Raw genomic sequence first — 19,888 nt, forward strand, 5'->3', positions numbered from 1 at the left:
CAAGAATAGTCTTCCTCCTGTGACTTTTTCGTGTAAGGGTGAGAAGTTTTTGAAGTACCTTTGTGGTGTTTAGGTGTCCTTCGTGCCCCTATAACAGCTCTAGCCCATTGGAGTATAAACACATGACCTCTGGAGGCGTCTTATTGTGTCTGATACAGGGATGTCAGGAGTGGATCCTTTGACTCGCAGATTCTAAATCTGCTGGATCTGGGGAGTGTCGAGGTCCCATCATCGCAGTGGAGCTCTTGATCATGTTCCTCGAACTTTGTATGAACAGTTGTGCTGTTGGGGAATGCCATGTTAGCTAGTTGTATATGATCTATAAGGATGTTGAGGTAGATGGTAGGTGTCTCAGTAACATCAGCATGAATGCAGGGCCCAAGGTTTCCCAGTAGAGATGATCTTGTTATTCACTTCACCTGTCAGTGGGTTTAATGCGGCTGATCAGTGATGTGTATAGAAGTGTGTTAATATTATCGCACGTGTCGGTGAGTGACCGGTGAACTCCGGTCTTTATTTGTTTGTACGCTGGTGTGCGTTCTCTGTGTGTATTTGTGCAGAAGGCTCGGTCTGATGACATTATCAGGGCTGGTAATCTGCTCTGTAATTGCCTGCTGCTGACAGGGCAGAGAGGCTGATATGGCTGCAGAATAAACAGACTGTTAACAAGTAGAGGGAGCTCGTCTGCACTTGATCCGCACGACTCGGCGTGACATCTGGACCGGACCAGTCAGAGGAGGAGGAGGGAGGAAAATGGAGAGGCAGGGAACCAGAGATGCATAAAAAAAGAGGAGAAATGGGGAAACGAGGAGGAGATGCAGGGAGCAAACCTGGACGAGAGGTGATGCCGTTTGCATGTTTACCTTGCCGCAAAATTGTGCACCTTAAAGGCCTAACAAATGTCTTCAATGCATTTCCTGCAACATAACACAGTTGCAAAGTTGATTTTTAAACTTACTTCCTTTACATATTTTGCTGGCTGTTGCTGCTCAGCATTACTTGGCGAGTAAAATGGTGTAAAACCACTCCAACACTCCGAATTGCATAGAACACAAGCTTCAAGTTCTGCACAAAATCAAAGATATTAATCTACTGTGTAGGAATCTCCACGCATCAACTAACAGAAGCTTAAACTGCACTCCAGTCACTTTACTTAATCAAATGCATGATTGAATCTAACATTATTTGATGCATTGGGCTGATATAATAATGTTAGTAATCGCCTCAACATAATATTGTGTGTCATTTAAAGTCAAATTTCTGCAATTTAAAGCTATATTCAAGTTGAGGCAACTTAATGCAATCGGTTTAACTTATTTTTTCTTTATCTTTAGTTCAGGATTTCAGGTCAACTCTGTCTTAACATGCTCGGACAGTTTAGACGGTTAAGACTAGGAATGAAAAATGCCTTTGTTTGCACAGGAAAACCTACTTCACCCAACTCAATATAGTTTGTTGGTTGAGAGTAATTGCATTAGAAGGTGTCAAAACAGGTGCAAAAACTGTAAAGTATCAAAACATTAGCTGCTCCAACTTATTTAAAGCTTTTTCTGCACCCTTAATCCTTCTTTACAAAGCAATGAGTCAAGAAAGCATTAATCTGTAGCTCTAAAAGTGGTAAAAAACTAAAAAAAATATGAGTCGACACTGTTGATGGAAAGACGCATTTCAGCAAAGACGGTTAATAGTTGCAGAATATTTTTCTAATAAGTCTTAGAAATGATTGCTTTGGGCATTTTTTATTGACTCGCAAATTCCAAATTGTAAATCCAAAGGAGAAAATACACACAATTCCAACAATAAACCAACAGACAGCTGCCATTTCTGCTCATTTCTTTCCCTTAATATTTAATGTCACAAAGCAGATTCTTGCTGCACATCACAAGACAAATACATCCCATGCATGTATTACAGAATCAGGTTATTTTTTTACAGTGAGCGCAGCAGTTTTGCAGGCTTTTCTTCACATTTCTGCACAGACCTCAGCTTCCGTGTTCTTCAGTCAGCTGAAAGGCACACGCTCAGCTCCGCGACATCACAAATCAACTTTCATGTATTTTTCACTCCTCTCTTGTACCGCATCTGTTACATAACATATTGAAATGTCTGTCAGAATGCAGCTATTAATGCGACTCAGTCAGATCTGAGAGATTAATGTCTGAATCTTACAATAAATGTTTGTCGGGTGTCACTGCACCTACATTTTGCAGAAGCGTTAGGCGACCTTCTGATGTCCTATTTGTTGCCTGAGTGTGTCAGATTCTTCCCTTTGACTTTAATAAATACCTGCAGCTTCACACGGCGGCGGAGACGATACGTGCTTCTCTAAATTGAGAGTGATGTGTGCATTTAAGCACAGCAGCGGTGACTTCATTAACACAGGATCTGACAGTAAATAACGTTCAGTGTTCTTTTAAGCATCCAATGGGTCAGATGTTCCACACGGATTTACAGGAAGCTTCTCTGTTTGAATCCTGAGCTCCATCAGAGCTGTCAGGACAGTTTTATAAAGATAAACCCGTCATTACACACAAAATTAAATTTCCATGTTTTAATTGTGTTATGGAAGTGGAGTTTTTAGCAGCTTAAATAAACCTGGGCGTCTTCCCTGCTGCTCCATTTAAAGCTTCACTTTTCCTTTTTTCTGCAATACCTCTTGTACTATTCAGAAAGTTTCACATGTTTTTATTCACCCAGGTAAAGAAAAGTCTTAATTGTTAATTATGATGATGACCATGAACCACCGTCCTTGAAAGAAAGGCAAAGAGATCAGTCGATAAGTACAGTAAGTCAGAGAGATAGTGAGGTACAGAAAGACAGAGAGGGAGTTAAAGATAAAGGAACGAGAGAGAGGAAATTGAGAGATTTAGAGGAACAAAGGAAAAGGCCACAAACAGAGAACCACCACAGAGTCGGGCTGAAATAGCGACAGCAGCAGGACTCTTGTTAATATGAGAAAGTGTCCCATGCGAAATGCAGCATATGGGCCCATTAGCAGCGTCTCTGGTGTGTCCCGAGGCAGCCTGTCTGGGGTTTGCAGGCTTCCCCAACCACCCGCCATCAGAGATACACATTACTGCAAATATGGAAGCTCACAGCTAATTGATAAGTTATTTTTACATCCTTTTTGAAGGAATAGTTTAGCATTTTGGAAGGTACCCTAAACCTGCTAGAAAAAAAGGCATGTTTTTTCTTGACAAAATACTCAAAATTACACCATATATCAGAGCCAGAAACTCTCAAAACAGAAAGAATCATCGGATATTCTATATAACTGTCCGATGGTTCGTGAATGACTCATCTGTGACATGTTTTTGTATCGGAGAAATTGACCAAATCTAAGTTTAAAATCGTGATATTTCTTCAAAACCACTTTATTTTATGTTTCTGTTTTATTAAATGCCAAAAATAAACAGTTTGCATTTACCAAACTTTGTCAACAAATATAAAATTCTGTCCTCTCCAGTGCAAATGTGAAGCCATCAGTGATTCAGCTATGACCACTCGTGAAAATACAAAAATTCAGGAACTTCTAGGCTGAACTGCAGACAGTGTTCACATGGAGCAGATAGAAGACTGTAACTGTAAACTAATAAAAAGATGTAAGTAATAAAATATCTACAGTGTGTAGAGCCACCATTAATTTTCAATAACACCTGTAAGCATGTAGAAAATTTTATATATGTTGATCACATTTTTTGTTTTTTTGTTAAGTTATTAATCAAAGAATTTCAACTTGAGATTTTTTCTGTTTTATGATTTATCAGACTATAATATTGTTATACTGCACAAAAGATATTTCTGAGTTCTCTCTACTTCTAGTCATGGTTGTGCTGTTTCTATAGAGCTGCAGGAATTTATATTGCAGTGAAAAATGAGCCCAGAGCGATTAAAAATGTGACAGGACTGAAAAAACATTCTGAAACTGTTCAGAGGACTGAAGAGCCCTTGTCATGTTTTTGTTTCTTTGTTTTTCCCTTTAATTCAGTGTACTATTTAGCTGTTTTTTGCATATATAAACAGTCTGCAGACTTAAAAAATCCACAATAAAGAGGGTTTCTGTCTTACCTGCCAGACATGCCTCATTCAAAGTCCAGGATTTTTTTCTGTTACTTGTTGACATCACCATGTTACTTATTTGCATATTGTCTGCCTAGCAACAAATTTGGCCTTTAAACAAAGAATTAGCAACTCCTTCACCATTATTTACTCACAAGAGCCACTTCTGCCTATACTCAGATATTTCATAATGGTATGTAATCAATGTTGCCTTGCTTTTGTCAATACAGCTGACCAATCAGAGCAAGGGGGGAAGGGGGCCTTAAAGAGACAGGGGATAAAACGAAGCATTTCAGAGTGGCAAAAGAGCTGCTGCATTAATGTACTATATGAGAAAAGTAATGAATTTTCTGAACATTTAAAGCATGTAAACATATTCCACTAGACCCCCAAAAGTGTACATCATATGGGCTCTTTAATCTGTGTTTTTTGTCACTAAGGATAAAGATGTCTGAAGAGATCATCAGCCTTTAGCTCCCAAACTCTTCGTGCCGTAACGGAAACCGCCAGATTCAACTCCTTTTTACACACTGTAAAAATATCATGTTGTGACTGGGAGACTCTGCCAATTTTCTTGGCAATGATTGTATTTGTTTGTAGTAATCACTGTAATATCTCAAAAATAAATGTGTTAAAGATTTATTGATGTCAAAATGTTACACGTAGCTTCTTTAATTAGCTCGTCGAGATTAAAAACACGACTTTTCAGCCATGAAAGACCTCCATCAGGACGCTCAAGTGAAATCATCCAGCATTCAGTTAAATTATCAGTTCATTCAGTCTGGCAGCGCTGCCTCGGAAGATGAAGTATGGCGTGTACTCAGCGTTTTGACTCCTTCCGATTCCACGCCGCCAGAAACATGGATACAGCATAACAAGATGATGGACGCGTTACACAGGCTGCATATTGAAAGATAATAAAGGCAGCTGAGGCATCCATCTTTGTCACCTCGTTTCTCAGTGTGTGTGTTTGGTTCGAGCTGAGAAGCGTTGCAGACCGGAGACGGCGGCCGCTCAGCTGCAATCCTCACCCGATATTATTTAGCGCATCACTCTGAGCTGCAGGAAACACTATGATTGTCTGCTGAGATCTCCTTGCAGTGTGTTTTTTCCACTCGCATTCTGTGTGTGTGTGCCAATATGTTTGTCGGTGGATTACAGTACGGGTGTAAATATCCTCATAAATGCAAATGCGCGCCTTATGAAGACTGATGACTCATCCTTGGTACAGTAGATGATGTTTCTTCATGATTGGACAATTGCAGAAAACAGAGAAGCATCAGTCATCTCCTGGTTTCCTTCAGTTTCTCCGTCCTCTGTTTCGTCATGCATCCATTCCCCTTTAGTCCTCTCACTATGTCCTTTTTCATCTTTACATCCAGCAAATATACTTTTTCAGCCATACTGCCAGTGTAAACAGTCATTGTTATTCCCAGATGATGGAACCTAGTGACCAATCTGGATCATTTTTTGTTGTAACAAGTAACATAACACTTTAATTCAAGTGGAAAACTAGTTTTTTTTTAACCTATTTACCTTGTCCCTATGCTGCTTTTTTGGCAAGAAGATCCCTCATGAGCAAAACAAGCACCATGTCTGAGTATTTCCTCCTTGAAGCTGCAGTGTACTGTGTACAATTTTTAATTCTACTTTTCCACTTTTGCCTCTCGGGCCCTTTTCCTACAGTTTGGACTGACTGTCCTTAGTTGTTCAGTGGTTGTCCTGATTATCCTTGTTTCCCTATTTTCCCCATCTATTAAGCAATTAGTAAACTTTGTTTTTTTACGAAGTATTATATAAATAAAGTTATTATAATTATTATTACTGATGACAGTAGAAACCCAGTTTTCCAGAGAGAGAGCATAATGGAGGTTTAGCTGGCAACAGGCCACCATGACAAAGTCTTGAATGCCGCTTAATGACCTCTAGCAAAAGACCATATTTTTGAGACAAGCCAGGAACCTCACAGCTAATCAATATGTTATTTTTATATCCTTCTTAAAGGAATAGCATTTTAGGGAATACCTTAGGCCTGTCGACTGTTTAGAAAAGCATTGTGGGTGGGTTTTTTTTTTTTTTATCAGAGCCAGAAACTGTAAAAACAGAGAGAATCGTCAGATATTCAACTTTCTGATGGTCTTTGAAAGACAACAAAGAACAGTAGTTCACTGTGTTCAATTTGTGTCATTGTTTAATCCATTACTGACTGATAATACTGCAGTGTTACGACAACTATTCAAAATTTGCATGCCTAACATCAGAATACAAACTGTGCTTTCCTGACGTGACACCTGTGTGACATTGGTCATATACAAGGGATCAAGCTTAGGTTTGTGTTGATACCATCCATCAATTTTGTTCTGCATATTTGGGTTCGGATCACAGAAGCAGCAGGTATAAAGCAGGTCATTCTAGATGTCAATCACCTCAGCAAAGCTTTCTAGTTCCTCCTGGAGCATTCCAAGGTGTTCCTAGGCCAGATGAGATATGTTTTGGGGCTGCCTTTGACTCTCCTCCCATCTGGACATGGCCAAGAAACCTTCGAAGGAAATCGCACAAGAGGCATCATAATTAGACACCCGAACAACCTAAGCTGGTTCCTTTTAATGCACCTTTTTGAAGCTCCTTCCAGATGTCCAAGATTTCCTATCTCTGAGATTATCTTTTTTCTCCTTGTTGATACCGATCAGTTAATAGCTGCCTTAATCATCCCCATTTCCAGTCATTGAGATTGGCTCGAAACATCCCCACAAAAAACCCATCTTCTCATTTCATCTCCTCACCTTCTTTTCCTCATCCGCCATCTGTTTGCATGTCATCATTCAAATTTATCCATCTTTGCCTTTCAGTTTGTGTGTTCCCTTTGTGATCATGAGGCAACAGTCTGTTTCTTTTACTGTATACTATTCCAGTGGCTTTATATCTCCCTATCCATTCATCTGACCATAGAGCAATCCATTCTTTGGTCTTTTCACCCTTCATTCTTACTGTATCCCTTCATCCATCAGACACCTCTCAGCTTCTTCCTTTCCCGCTTCTGTTAGTTTATCCACCTCCTCCAATCTCTACAAACATCCATTTGTCTTCCTGCTATGTTCTTTCCTTCTGCTATTCCCATCTTGTCTTTGATATTCCCTCCTTGCTTTGGTTGCGTCTTGAGTTGCTCATAAATCATCAGGTTGGTGGTTTCATGTTCAAGTTTCTGAAGCCTAAACCTCGCTAGTAGCTCTACAGTTGCAGGTGTCTCATGAGAAGCATTGTAAAGCTCTTCATCCCACATAGAGATGTAGCTCCCTTTAAGTGCAGTCCATTACCATTCCTGCATAACTCATATTCCATCTCAGTATCCCTCCATCCTCCACCAACCCCTGCATCCTTCCTTCTCCCAATCAGTCCTCCATCTATGTTGCTGTTCTTCTATCCATCACATAAATCTGTCTTACATTGCTTCGTTCTTCTACTCACCGTCTTTTTCTTTAATGCTCCTCCCCCTGTGTTGCATTTTTGTTTCATCCATTACTTCTTCTTGCTCTCCTGCTTCTTCTATGCCTCCATAAATCCATTCACCAGTTTATCAATTTCTGCCTTCCGGTATCCACCATAATTTTCATTCCTTGTGGTATCTCTTTCTTCATATATCTTCACCCATCAATCCTGCTTTCAAACATCTATCCATCAATCCCTGTACCTCTGTCTTGCTTCTTCTTTCCAATCCCTTCCATCAGTTCCATCCTTCCACATTCCATTCATACTCTTATCTTCCCTACAGATCTCTCCATTTTTACTTCCCCCATAACCTTTTCTTGGTCTCCTGTTTCTGTCAGTCCCTCCAATATTCCATCCATCTGTCCCGCCATAAATCCATTCACCAGTTTATCCATTCCAGATTTCTTGCATCCACTATATTTTTCATCCTTGTGGTACCTCTTTCTTCCCATCTCTTCACCCATCCATCTTGCTTTCAAACATCAGTTCATCAAGCTCTGCACCTCGTTTCTTCTTCCTCTTTCCAACCTCTTCCCTGCAGATCCCATCCTTCCATATCCTACTCTCTTTTTCTACCGAACTCTCCATTTTTGCTTCCTCCATAACTTTTTCTTGCTCTCCTGTTTCTTCTATCCCTCCATAAATCCATTCACCAGTTTGTCCATTCCTGCCTTCCTGTGTCCACCATAGTTTTCAGTCCTTACTTCATATATCTTCACTCATCCATCCTGCTTTCAAACATCCCTTCATCAATCCTCACACCTCTGTTCTCCCTCCTCTTTCTAACCTCTTTCCTGCAGATCTTATACTTCCATATCATACTCTCATTTTCTACCAATCTCTCCATTTTTGCATCCTCCATAACTTCTTCTTGCTCTTCTGTTTCTGTCAATCCCTTTATAAATCCATTCTCTAGTTTATCCATTTCAGTATCTACCATATTTTTCTTCCTTGTGGCACCTCTTTCTTTCCATCTCTTCATCCATCCATCCTGCTTTCAAGCATCTATTCATCAATCCCTGCACCTCTGTTCTCCTTCTTCTTTATAATCCCTTCTATCCCTCCAATCCTTCCATATCCCATCCCCACTCTCTTTTTCCACCAATCTCTCCGTTTTTGCTCCTCCATAACCTCTTCTTGGTCTCCTGTTCCTGTCAATCCCTCCATAAATCCATTTACCGGTTTATCAATTCCTACTTTCCTGTATCCACTAAAATTTTCAATCATTGTGGTAGCTCTTTCCCGCAGTCATTTCATCCATACATCCTCCATTCAAACATCTATCCATCATTCCCTTCCATCCATCCACCACCTGCAGATCCATCCTTCCATATCCTATACATACTCTCTTTTTCCAACAATCCCTCCATTGGCTTATCCATAAATCTCCCCTTTCCTTCCTTTGCAAACCCTCCAGATTCTCCCATCTTCTGTTATTATTTCCTCCTTTCCTTCCATCCACGTACATCCGGCTTGGACCCACCTCCGTCCTCAGCAACCAGAATAGCCGTGATAAGTCGAGTGATGATGCTCCCTTAATGAGCTGTGGAGGTGTCCATTAGTGTCGTATTGACGCTGTGACTCAGAGCCCAGATGTGTGCGACAGCCGGGGGAAGGATTCGCTCTTTTGTAGCAGATCTGATGAGGCCGATGATGACGACGGTTAAACACCGACACCACACCCGACCCTCCACACTCTCCTCCACCCCTCCAATTACAGCCTTCTGGTTAATCTTCCTTATCGTGGCTGTATTGCTGGCAGGACAACAGCGCTGTGGATTGTGTCTCTGCATAGATTTGTGTGTGTTTGTTCCCTTTTTAGATTTCATGCTCTCATGTGGTTTGAGGATGCGTGCTGAAAATAACAGTTTATCCACAGAAAATGTACAAAAAGTTGACATTTTGTGCATCATTGAGGTGTGTCGCACATGCTTTATGCATATCTTGATAAATCTGAAGCAACATTTAAGGTGTTTAACTGGACCTGAGCTGGAAAAATTGGGAAACTTGTTTCACTTCTGCTTTTGCTCCTTACAGTAAATCACACAACCACTAGAGCCTCTTATGAGATAAACTTACACATAAGTGATTTTTTTGTCAATGAAGTGAGTGAAATCCTTGTGCATCATGATAACGCAGCTAAAAATGGAAACCAAACAGGGACTCCTGTAATTACCTCCTCTGAGTAACTTAAATCCACAGCAATTTTAATAATCAGATAATTGCTTCGGTAATTTAGAGGCAGGTTGTTTAGACTGTTTCTCATCTCACTTAAAAAAATAACACAACACAAAAAAACCTCTAAAAACTCAAACATCTGGCAGCAAGGGTGCCAGAAAGAAAATACGTTTAAAAAGGTGGAATGCTGTAAAATTCAGTAATTGTAATAATGTCAAATGTCTGTAAATTATTTTTATATCTGCAATTATTCTTAGCTAATTTAAGTGCAATAAAACGGTGTACTTTTATGGTAATGCTTTATATTAAAAAAAAATACATTTCCATTTGTGAAAATATAGCTGTTTTTTATGTAGACATTATTTATAGTTTTGGCCTTTTTTCAGTAAACATGTTAATGCTTTTTTTCCTGCACTTTTACTGGTATAGATATTATCTGGAATCTAATAAAACAGAGTAAACATTCTAAACAGTTTAAAAATGATCTTAATATCTGTAAAATCATGATATTTTTGCTGATATAAATGACAATTTTGTTAAAGTCAAATTAAAGAGACAAATTGTGATCTGCAAAAATACTGATTTTGATGTAGACTTGATCTTCAGTTCTGTCTAATTTGTGGAAATTATTACTCTTTCTCTTTGATTTTACTAATTATATGTAATTTAACAAAACAGGACAAATCTGTGAAATAACATTTAAGTAAAATGCTTCCAATTTTCTGTAATGGCAAACATCTGTAAGACAACAATACCTTTTGCTGATTTAAATACAGTGAAAGAAACGGAATGCTTTTGCAGTCAAACACTGCAAAAATAGTTATTTTCTATTTGTAAAAACAGCGATGATGTGGACATTTTTTTTCAGTTTTGGCCTGTTTTATTTATAGTCACTATGCAAATTAATGCTTTTTTTTGGTTATTTTACTACTTCTGTACATTCACAAAACAAAAAACATCTTGAAAATAACAGGGAATTTTTCAAAACATTACAGTTAAAAGCCTTTTTTTACACTGAACGTCAGTTTCCAAAATACATTTTCAACAACTTCTGTCTCATTAGAAAACATCTTTGTTAACCAATGTGGAAATTTGCATTCATTATAGTTTGAACACAGCATTTTGACAACACAATTTTTTCCTGTTCGTCAGACAAAACAAGCAATTTACGGACTTCCGCTTAGACTGTGACAAAACTGTCCACAAAATAATGAATTGGGAATCCAGAACAATCACTGACACACAAATGCACACTGAAGATAGTTGGATTCTTTATGTGACTTTATTATGTTAGAAGCAGCTTTTACTAAATGACGTGTTGTTGTTCCTGGACACTTTGACTCGCCACAGCTGGTCTTTACTCCACACTTGGCTTCAGATCAGCGTGGCTTGACTAGTACTAATGATAATGAAGCCAGTCGCCCACAGCAATTAATGCACTTTGCTGCTAATGATGATTAACTGTGGACTGTATTTGATTTAGGAAGTTGATAAGCGGCCTCCAAACACAAACAGGTTAATTAGTGGCACGTCTCTGTGAAGGAGGTTCCAGCGAGGAGCCTGGTCCATTCATGGAGGACGTAAACAGCTTTGTTTTGATCCTCTGATCGCTTTAGCAGCATCTCAATGTTGTTTTATGAATGTGAGGAGAAAATGATGATGATGAAGACGTCAGAAGGAAGAGTTGTGAGTCTCCAAGCTTTCTAGTCTCCACTAATGGCACATTCTGTCATGTAATAATCTTCCTCGCTGGATAACTTTTTAAACTTCTTTTTTTTTGTCTTCTTAATCATTTCAATTAGCTCTGGTTTACATTTTAGCTGAGAGTGTCATCACTGATCTGCAGCTACAGCAGGCGGATAAACAATCAGGCAGAATCAAATCAAAAGAAAGGGGAGTGATATTTCTGAGCAGCTGTGAGACACAGTGTCATCATCAGTATGTTTTATTTTGCAGAATAGCAGATCTGACCAGGAAAATTTGAGCTAATGCATAGAAATGTGCTCCCTTGTTGAAGAACAGCCACTAAAATCTACTCCAATTAAATCATTTGCATAGTCCATTAACACACTCAGTCTTACAGGCATCTAGTCCCTAAAATGAGAAGGAAACCATCTTTAAAATCCCCCTGTGGTCAGTAAGTAAATGCCTAAAAACTCATTTCTACATATCAAATTACAAATGTAGACATTTATTTTTTTCAATTAAAGTAGCCCTTAAAGGTTAGATTACTTTAGATTCAGCTTTATTGTCATTGCACAGAGTACAAAACAACAAAATGCAGTTTGGCATTAGACCAGCAGGGCAAGAACAAGTGCAGAAGAAGCAGTAATGGGCATTATATGCAGTTCAGAGTGTACACAGTATGTTCCAGTGTAAACAGAATTAACAGTAGAACACACCAAGTATAGAAATAATGCAGCTGCAGATAATAATACAAACATAAGAAAAGCACTCAGAGAGCGCAGTAGTCCACCAAGGCTGCTCAGTTGTCGTATCATTTCCGATGGTTGAAATGTTGAAAAAATTTGTGGCAGAAATCATGGCAACATAGAATGTGGCCATTTAATACAGATGTATCCACAAACAAAATGACCTTGCACTGAGCACCGGTGTGTGTTATGCATGTGTACGTTATGTACGGATACTGAATCACATGAAATAGATATGTACTGGACGGTGGGAATTGATGGGACTCGGAAACACCCCCACAATTTAATCAATTGTTCCTTGTATCATTTCCAACGGTTAAGTCCTGATAAGTCCACAGGGGTGAATTTGTAGTAGGATCGTAGTCATGTGATCTTCAGCAGGCAGCTGACGTAGCGTTCACTTGTTGTCATGGTTGCAGTGACGCTGTGGCGCTATCTTGCAATGATACAGAAATCTTTAACAAATCCGTGGATCCAGACTATAAGCCGCATCACTGCCAAAATCTAATCAGTTGCTCCTTGTGTCATTTCTGACCTTCCTTGAAAATTTCATCCAAATCTGTTAATCTGTTTTTGAGTAATGTTGCACACAGACAGATGAACAGACTAACAGACAAACATATAACGACCACCGTGTTCGTTGGCAGCGTAATAAATAAATGTATATGTTTCAACAGTATAAACAACATGGACAGTGCTAGATATATGCAGTATATATGGGGCATAAACAGTATAAACAGTGAATATAAGATGGAAAATATATGCAGTATAAATAAGATGAACAGTAAAAAAAAATGGCTTAGATCTATAGTCATTGTTTTATTGTACAGCACATTTAAAGCAACAGTCGTTGCCCCAAATTGCTTTCTAGTAAAAAAAAAAAAAAAAAAGAATAAGATAATGTCTGGCTTTACTAATTAACTAATTAACCTAACAAGTCTAGATATTGGGGTTTTAGACAATACAGTATTATTTGTGGTGTAAGTTTACCTGAGTAGTTATTAAAACCCAACAAAAGTCATATTAAATACGACTTTACCTGATTATAATGCATAATAAGGCTGAGACCCGACAGTGTTGTTAATTATGGAGAATAACCTAACTAATGTAATAATGTAGCCGTGGTATTATAAATTACAGGACTGAATCTAATTAGTATAAATGAGACCCTATGGTATTATAAATTGCAGAAGAAGGACAATGGGATTTTCATCAAAAATGGGAGTTTTAAAGGCCCAGTAATAAATGTGGTAAATCCAGTTTAACCTCCACCAGATCACCAGTGACCAGTTTATTCTAGTTCAAAGCAGCTTGGGATCGTGCATAAAGATATAAAAGTTTAAACTTGAGTCTCTACAAATACAATATTCAGATCATTATACAGGAAGTCATAGCTTCTATTAGGTTTGGCCTAGAAGTCTGGAAGTTAATGTTGTCCAAATATTAGAGCTGGGAACAAAAAAAGACAGCTTTCAGCCATGCTTGAATTGATGCAGTTTAAGTTGTGTTTTAGTCTCATGCTAATCAGGTGCATTTTCAGAAGCTACAATATGTCATCTTTGAATTGGATGAACTGAATTCCACAAAAAGACTGAATGTTAAGAGGATATCTTTCATTGTTTTGGAATAAAGCCTGCAAACTTCAGCACATGCTCTTTTCAGTAATAAATGCTATGCAAAGCCCATAGTACACAACCTGTTTAGCACAAAAACACACACTCAGTGCCTGTTCTTGTGAAAATAGCATCAAATTTAACAGCAAGAATTAAATATTGTTCTCAGGAGATGGTGGAGACCAAAAATGGAGCTAAAAGGAGAATGATATTGGATTTCCTCTTACTAGTTAGCTGAAAACATGACTTTAAATTAATGCTAATGTCACATATCTGTCTTTAAGGTCATAATTTGTTAGTGTTGCGTGTTTATCTTGTTGCACTGTCAATTAATACAGGCTCCAGTTGCCAACAGCTGAGTATTTTGCAGATATTTCATGCTCTACTCATTTTTAATGCTCCTATTTTCATAATGGCTCCAAAACTTTACAGGGAATGAGTGTTTTTGTGTTTTGTTTTTTGGCTTTCGTGACTCACTGAAACTCTCCAACATGCTAACAGGGTTTCAGGCTGCCTGCCAGCTACTCATGACAGGTTGACGAAGGTTTTGTTGTTGTTGTTGTTGTTGTTTACTCGCTACCCACAAAAAAAAAAAATCTCCAACAGAAGCTGCCAAGTAAAATCCTGTCATCCTGTCTCCTGCCATATTGACAGCAGCAGCTCTGGCTCTTACATAACACAGAATTTATCCCACCAACTGTTAAATTTCAAGATTTGCAGATGTCCCCAGAAAATGCAATTTTTTGTAGAAGATTAGGAATGGAGGACAACCAAATATTTAATATTGCTATTGTAACTGTGATTCGAATGGTCTTTTGCATGTTTTACCTTTTTTTTTCATTATAATAATAATTATTTATATATTTGTAGCAATAATAAATTTGCCTGTATAATTAATCTGTTTGAGGAAATAAATTGTTTTTTAGATTTTTCTTTTTTTCTTATTTTTCTAAATTTATTTTTAGATAAACAAATTATTATTACTAGTAACAATAATAAGACTAGGAGTATAATAGTAATAATAATGATTAAAAACAATTAATAATGATGCTACTACTACTATTACTACTACTACTAATAATAATAAATCAATAATAATAATAATAATAATAATAATAATAATCATTATTATTATTGTTGTTGTTGTTATTATTATTATCATTATTATTATTATTATTATTATTATTATAATTAGTAGTAGTAGTAGTAGTATCATTATTATTATTATTATTATTATTATTATTATTATTATTATTATTATTATTATTATTATTATTATTATTATTATTATTATTATTATTATTATACATTATTATTATTATTATTATTATTGGCACATGTAATAATAAATGTTCATGTATAATTAATTTGTTTGAGGAAATAAATGATATGTAGATATTTACTGCTTAATTTTACATTTTCATACTGTTTACTTCTATCTTGTTCCATCCTACCGTGGCAGTGGTTGTCTGATTTACTGATCTAAGATGGGAAATAAAAGTAGCAGAGTGTTTCGGAAAATTCATTTCCTTCATTAGAGCTCATGTGTAATTATTACTTCCAAACTCGGTTATCTGACAAAGAGCTGTGAGCCATAAAGCTTTAAATAGATGTTCAACTGATATCTGGAGCCCACGATGGAAAATTTGCAACAGTTTTGGTGATTCCTATCAGACATTTCTCCCTTAATTTACCTCACGCTCATAAAAAACTCCCATAATCCTTCCTCTGCCTCGGCCGATCGAATGATCAGCGGCTTATATATTACAGCTGGGGGTCAATACACAGCCGTCACATTTCTCTCTTTCTCATTAACCTGCTTTCTTTCTTATCTGTGTTTCTCCCATTGCATTTTTCCTGTTTTTTCCATGCCCTCATCCTTCCTCTTTCCTCTCCTCTGCAGCCCTGTTGTTAGCTGATGGTAAGTTTTCCATTCTTCCTCTATCAGCATCCTCACTAACATCCTCATTTGTGTGTGGTTTGGTTTGAATTTCAACCCTAAATCAACATTCACGCTGCCTCTGAGGAAGATTTTTGAGCCAAACTTTAAGAGGTATATGTAAATAAGCTGCATGTTGCTGCTGCTGTCTTCTTTTACTGTCATTGTTGCAAACAATACCTGCCTCTCTCTCTCTCACTTAATGATGGATTTGCGGACTAATCAGAGGATTAATTAATCATAAATCCCCAAGTTGTGCTCTCCAGTCAGGAGCAAGGTAGTGTACAAACACTTGATAGACGTCAAGATAAAAAGAAAGAAAAAAATGCAGTTCTGGAAATAGAAATTTAATTACTTGTGCGTGATTGTGTTATTATTATTATATTTCCATTTCCCTGTCAAGGAGGGATCATCAAATTTTAAAGAAATCCTGTCAGGAATTGAGGCTACACACTGCCTCGGGTGTGTAATTGATTTAGCTTAAAAGTGTGTGTGTGCACCGGTATGTCATGCACGCCTGTGTGTTGTCGGCACGCCCTCCTATCAAGGGGACTTTGGCTGTGATCTTTAATGGCAGCGTTAATATTTAATGGTAAGCGTGTTGTCAGCACAGAGCAGCAGGATGGGACTCGGGGCTCGTATAAAAGATGACAAGGCCTCTGCACCAGGCGGCTCAGTGGGGCTGCAGCGATGAGAGGCCCTTTGGATGCACGGACGCCGCTTCTTGATAGAGTTGGACAGCGTGGGATTGATGTTGTGGGGCTCTTTGTAGTGCACGTTGCACTCAGGAGCTCTGTGAAGCTGCTTTTCACAGGACACACGTCTGACAGGCGGCTAGACGCGTCGGTCGAGGCTTCCACGGGCGATGGGAATGACTGGATTCATGAAAACAATATGGAACTATTCCTTGATGTGTTGTGACAGTCGTTGGGTGGCCTTGAAAGAGTTTATTTTGGCGTTATAATCCTTAAAGTTCACGAGTCATTCCAGAATTGGAGGACATTTTACGTCCCACCCATCAAATTTCAAATAATCCACGTCTAAAATACTAAAACATGCAGTTGTTGTGTAAATTTACTTGTCCTGGGACCAAATCTAAAAAAAAATTTTAAAAAAAAGCTAGGAGAAAAGAATGCCAAATAAGTCTGGAGTTCCCCCTAAAATGACATTTTTCTCTTGTCCTACCCCAATGATAACCAAATCTCTAATAAAACAGTTAAAATGAAATTTAAATCTCCTTTTTTTGGTATCATTTTTTTCATTGATGTCTCTTGTAATTGTGGGAATATTTTTTTAAAAATCAACATAATAGTTTAAATAAAAATTATCATGCATGGAATGTGTCACACAACCCTGTTAGCATAACCTTTATAGATGGTAGAAGAAAACAACAAATCACATGATACGCTGGAATTAACATCATCAAACAGTTTTCCTAAAGAATGGGTAGAACAAAACTATGTCCTCTATTTTTAATATTTTCATAACACTGTCAGCCTTGTTTGAATGTCTCACTCTATCTCATACAACCCTGTCATGCATATTATCAGGATAAGACAAATTCTTTTTACTTTTTTCCATCAGTCAGTTTGTCCTCTTGGTCAGCAGTAACAGCAGCTAAATATCTCACTTCTACTCCTGAGAAAAAGCTAACATTAGCATGGATTAGCAACCCTGTTACTGTGATTAGAGTAGGGTTAGCAAACAACAAATAAAACATGGAATAAAAATGGTACCATTGATGTGTAAGCTGAGCCTATTAAACCTTTGACAGTTTATTACCTATTATTGATGAATATGGAGCAGAAAATTGTAAAAGAGGGGGTTTATTTTTCAAAAATTTCGAAGCCCAAATGCCCTCCAATTCTGGAATGACCCACAAGTTGACAAGATGCGTTCATTTCCTGAGGTTTCTACATGGTTACAGTGTTTTGATGTGTTCAGAATTCTAGTCGTACATGTCAATTTCAATGGGATTCAATTTCATCTGGTGCAATGACGCTACAAATCGATATCCTAATCATAGTTAAACCTATTTTTTTTTCTCCAATTATGCAGTGGAGCGTCAACCGAACATCTTGCAGAGCTTTTGAACAGCAATACAAACCAGCACCTGAGCAACAATTCAAACTGCCGACAGTGTAGTTCACCATGTTATGGCTGTTTTCTAACTTGTAGTGTCAACATTACTTTAGGCCATGTCCAAGCATGCATGGGTATTTTTTTTTTTTTTTTTTAACACTTTTTCTGTGTGTTTTGCCCTTTTGTCCACATGCAAGCACACTTTTAGGTCAATGAAAACAGACCTTTTAGAAATCTCCTCTCAGGGTAGACGGGGAATTCAGGCTTTTTCACTTGAGACTTCAGAGTTTGCATCATTTTCTCTCTTGTTTTATTGATTTTTTTTTTTTTTTTTGCAACGACAGACGTGGCTTAAATAGAGATTACAATCTTTTACACATAAATTGTGTTGAGGAGTATCTCTACTTTATTATCAGTCCGTACATATGTATTCCACCTTCCCCAGTGCACCATTGTTAGAATCCTGCCAGAACCAGTAACAGCGTTTTTTTTCAGGCTTCTGATTGGACGGCATGGTTTTACAGTTAGAGTTGTACCTCTGCCTTTTGGTTTGACATGTTCTTGACAGCACTTCAGTTGTGTTTTTGCATTTTCTTGTGGATGAAGAAAGGGTTTTTTTCTTTTGTGGAGAACAAAGAATAAAGAAATACCCATGGATCAGTTCTTCATCCATGAAAAAAAGCTCTAGAGCTGGATGGATCTGATGACTGAACTCGAAGGCCAACACATCCATTACACTGTAAAATCAATGTTTTTATTTGTAATTTTTTAAAACAATTTACTATATTATCATTATATTATATTTATTATTTTTTTTTCTGTTTAAAACAGGCCAAAACTATACCTAATGTCGACACCCAAAATTTGTATTCATCTTTTTACAACGTTCGATCATGTCAGAAAAAATTTTGATACTTTACGGATAGTATAAAATGAAAGATGGAAAATATGGTACATTTAATTTAAAACATGTTGTTTTAAAGATTTCTCTTGTTTTTTTGCATTACAGATAATATCTAGACCAATGACCGAAAAATCTAAATTAAAATAATTTTTTTTTAATTTGATTTTTTTATTTATTCATTTATTTTACAATTTTTCTTTTTTTTTTTTTACTTAATTTTTTTCTAGCATGCTGGGAGCCAGATTTTCACTTTTTTCTTATTATTTTTTAATTATTTATTTATTTTACAACATATTAATATGCTCTCCTGAGGCCTCTCTACTCTCCCCTCACCCTGACTGGTTGAAGCAGACGGCTGCTCTCCCTGAGTCTGGTTCTGCCAGAGGGTTTTTGTGTTAATGAATAGTTTTTTATTCCCACTGTTGCCTGCTCAAAGGAAATCTTTAAATTTCTCTCTATAATTTAATATTGTAAGGTCTTGACCGTACTACATGATGACTTATGCTGTAAATTGGCATCATATAAATTTAATTGAATTAAACGTAAAAGACGGTGGTCTCTGATTCACACAGCAAGTAGCCATTAAAATAGTTCCATAAGGTTTTATTGGTTCGAGTTTTTAAGCGTCTGTCTCTGAATTGCAAGTTGTTCCAAGCCATCTTACAGAAATATCTCTAAAATCAACATACATCTTTGATTAAACTCAGAAATGTTGAATTAACTGCGACTTGCACAGCTTCCACCTGCTACTGATTGGTTTGGAGAAAGCAAAGCAACTTGTCTTCCATAAAGCAACCGGCTAAAGTGAAATCAAATTACAATTCAGAGTACACCATATTTGTTCATTCATTTGATTATTTTATTTTCAGTTTATATTGGACACACTTTTTTGGGGCATTAAGTTTGCATTAAGTTTGATGAGAAAACATGACAGGCTTCACATAGATTTTGAGAATCCTGCGCATGAAAGTCACTGCAAAGTCCAACACTGGTGGATAAAAATAGAATAAAAGGAAATCAAAGGGAAAAAACATTTCTACCCAATATTTGCAGAGTTGCTGAGTTTGTGTTTGGATCGATAAAAAATGCATGTTTGCGGAGACTTTACATAACAAAGCTGGAACGCCACCAAGACATCTGACGAAGAGGAAAAGCGTTGAGGGAGGAGGAATTACCACAGTGAACCTTGTAGCTT

General features: G+C 37.4%; 1 protein-coding gene across 3 annotated transcripts in view; it reads left to right on the forward strand.

Moving 5' to 3' along the window:
• The window catches only part of slc8a3 (solute carrier family 8 member 3), a 169,802-nt gene that overhangs the window by 138,138 nt on the left and 11,776 nt on the right, over positions 1–19,888 (forward strand). For 2 of the 3 annotated variants that reach the window (XM_035955602.2, XM_023286618.3), the window contains one exon: positions 15,672–15,689. The exons of the other annotated variant lie outside the window; for it this stretch is intronic. In XM_035955602.2, the coding sequence (XP_035811495.2) occupies positions 15,672–15,689 (18 nt within the window). The remainder of the gene's footprint in view (positions 1–15,671; positions 15,690–19,888) is intronic. 3 annotated transcript variants of the gene reach the window in all.

This window comes from Amphiprion ocellaris, chromosome 20, assembly GCF_022539595.1.
Source record: "Amphiprion ocellaris isolate individual 3 ecotype Okinawa chromosome 20, ASM2253959v1, whole genome shotgun sequence".
In the NCBI taxonomy this organism is placed as follows: domain Eukaryota; kingdom Metazoa; phylum Chordata; class Actinopteri; family Pomacentridae; genus Amphiprion; species Amphiprion ocellaris.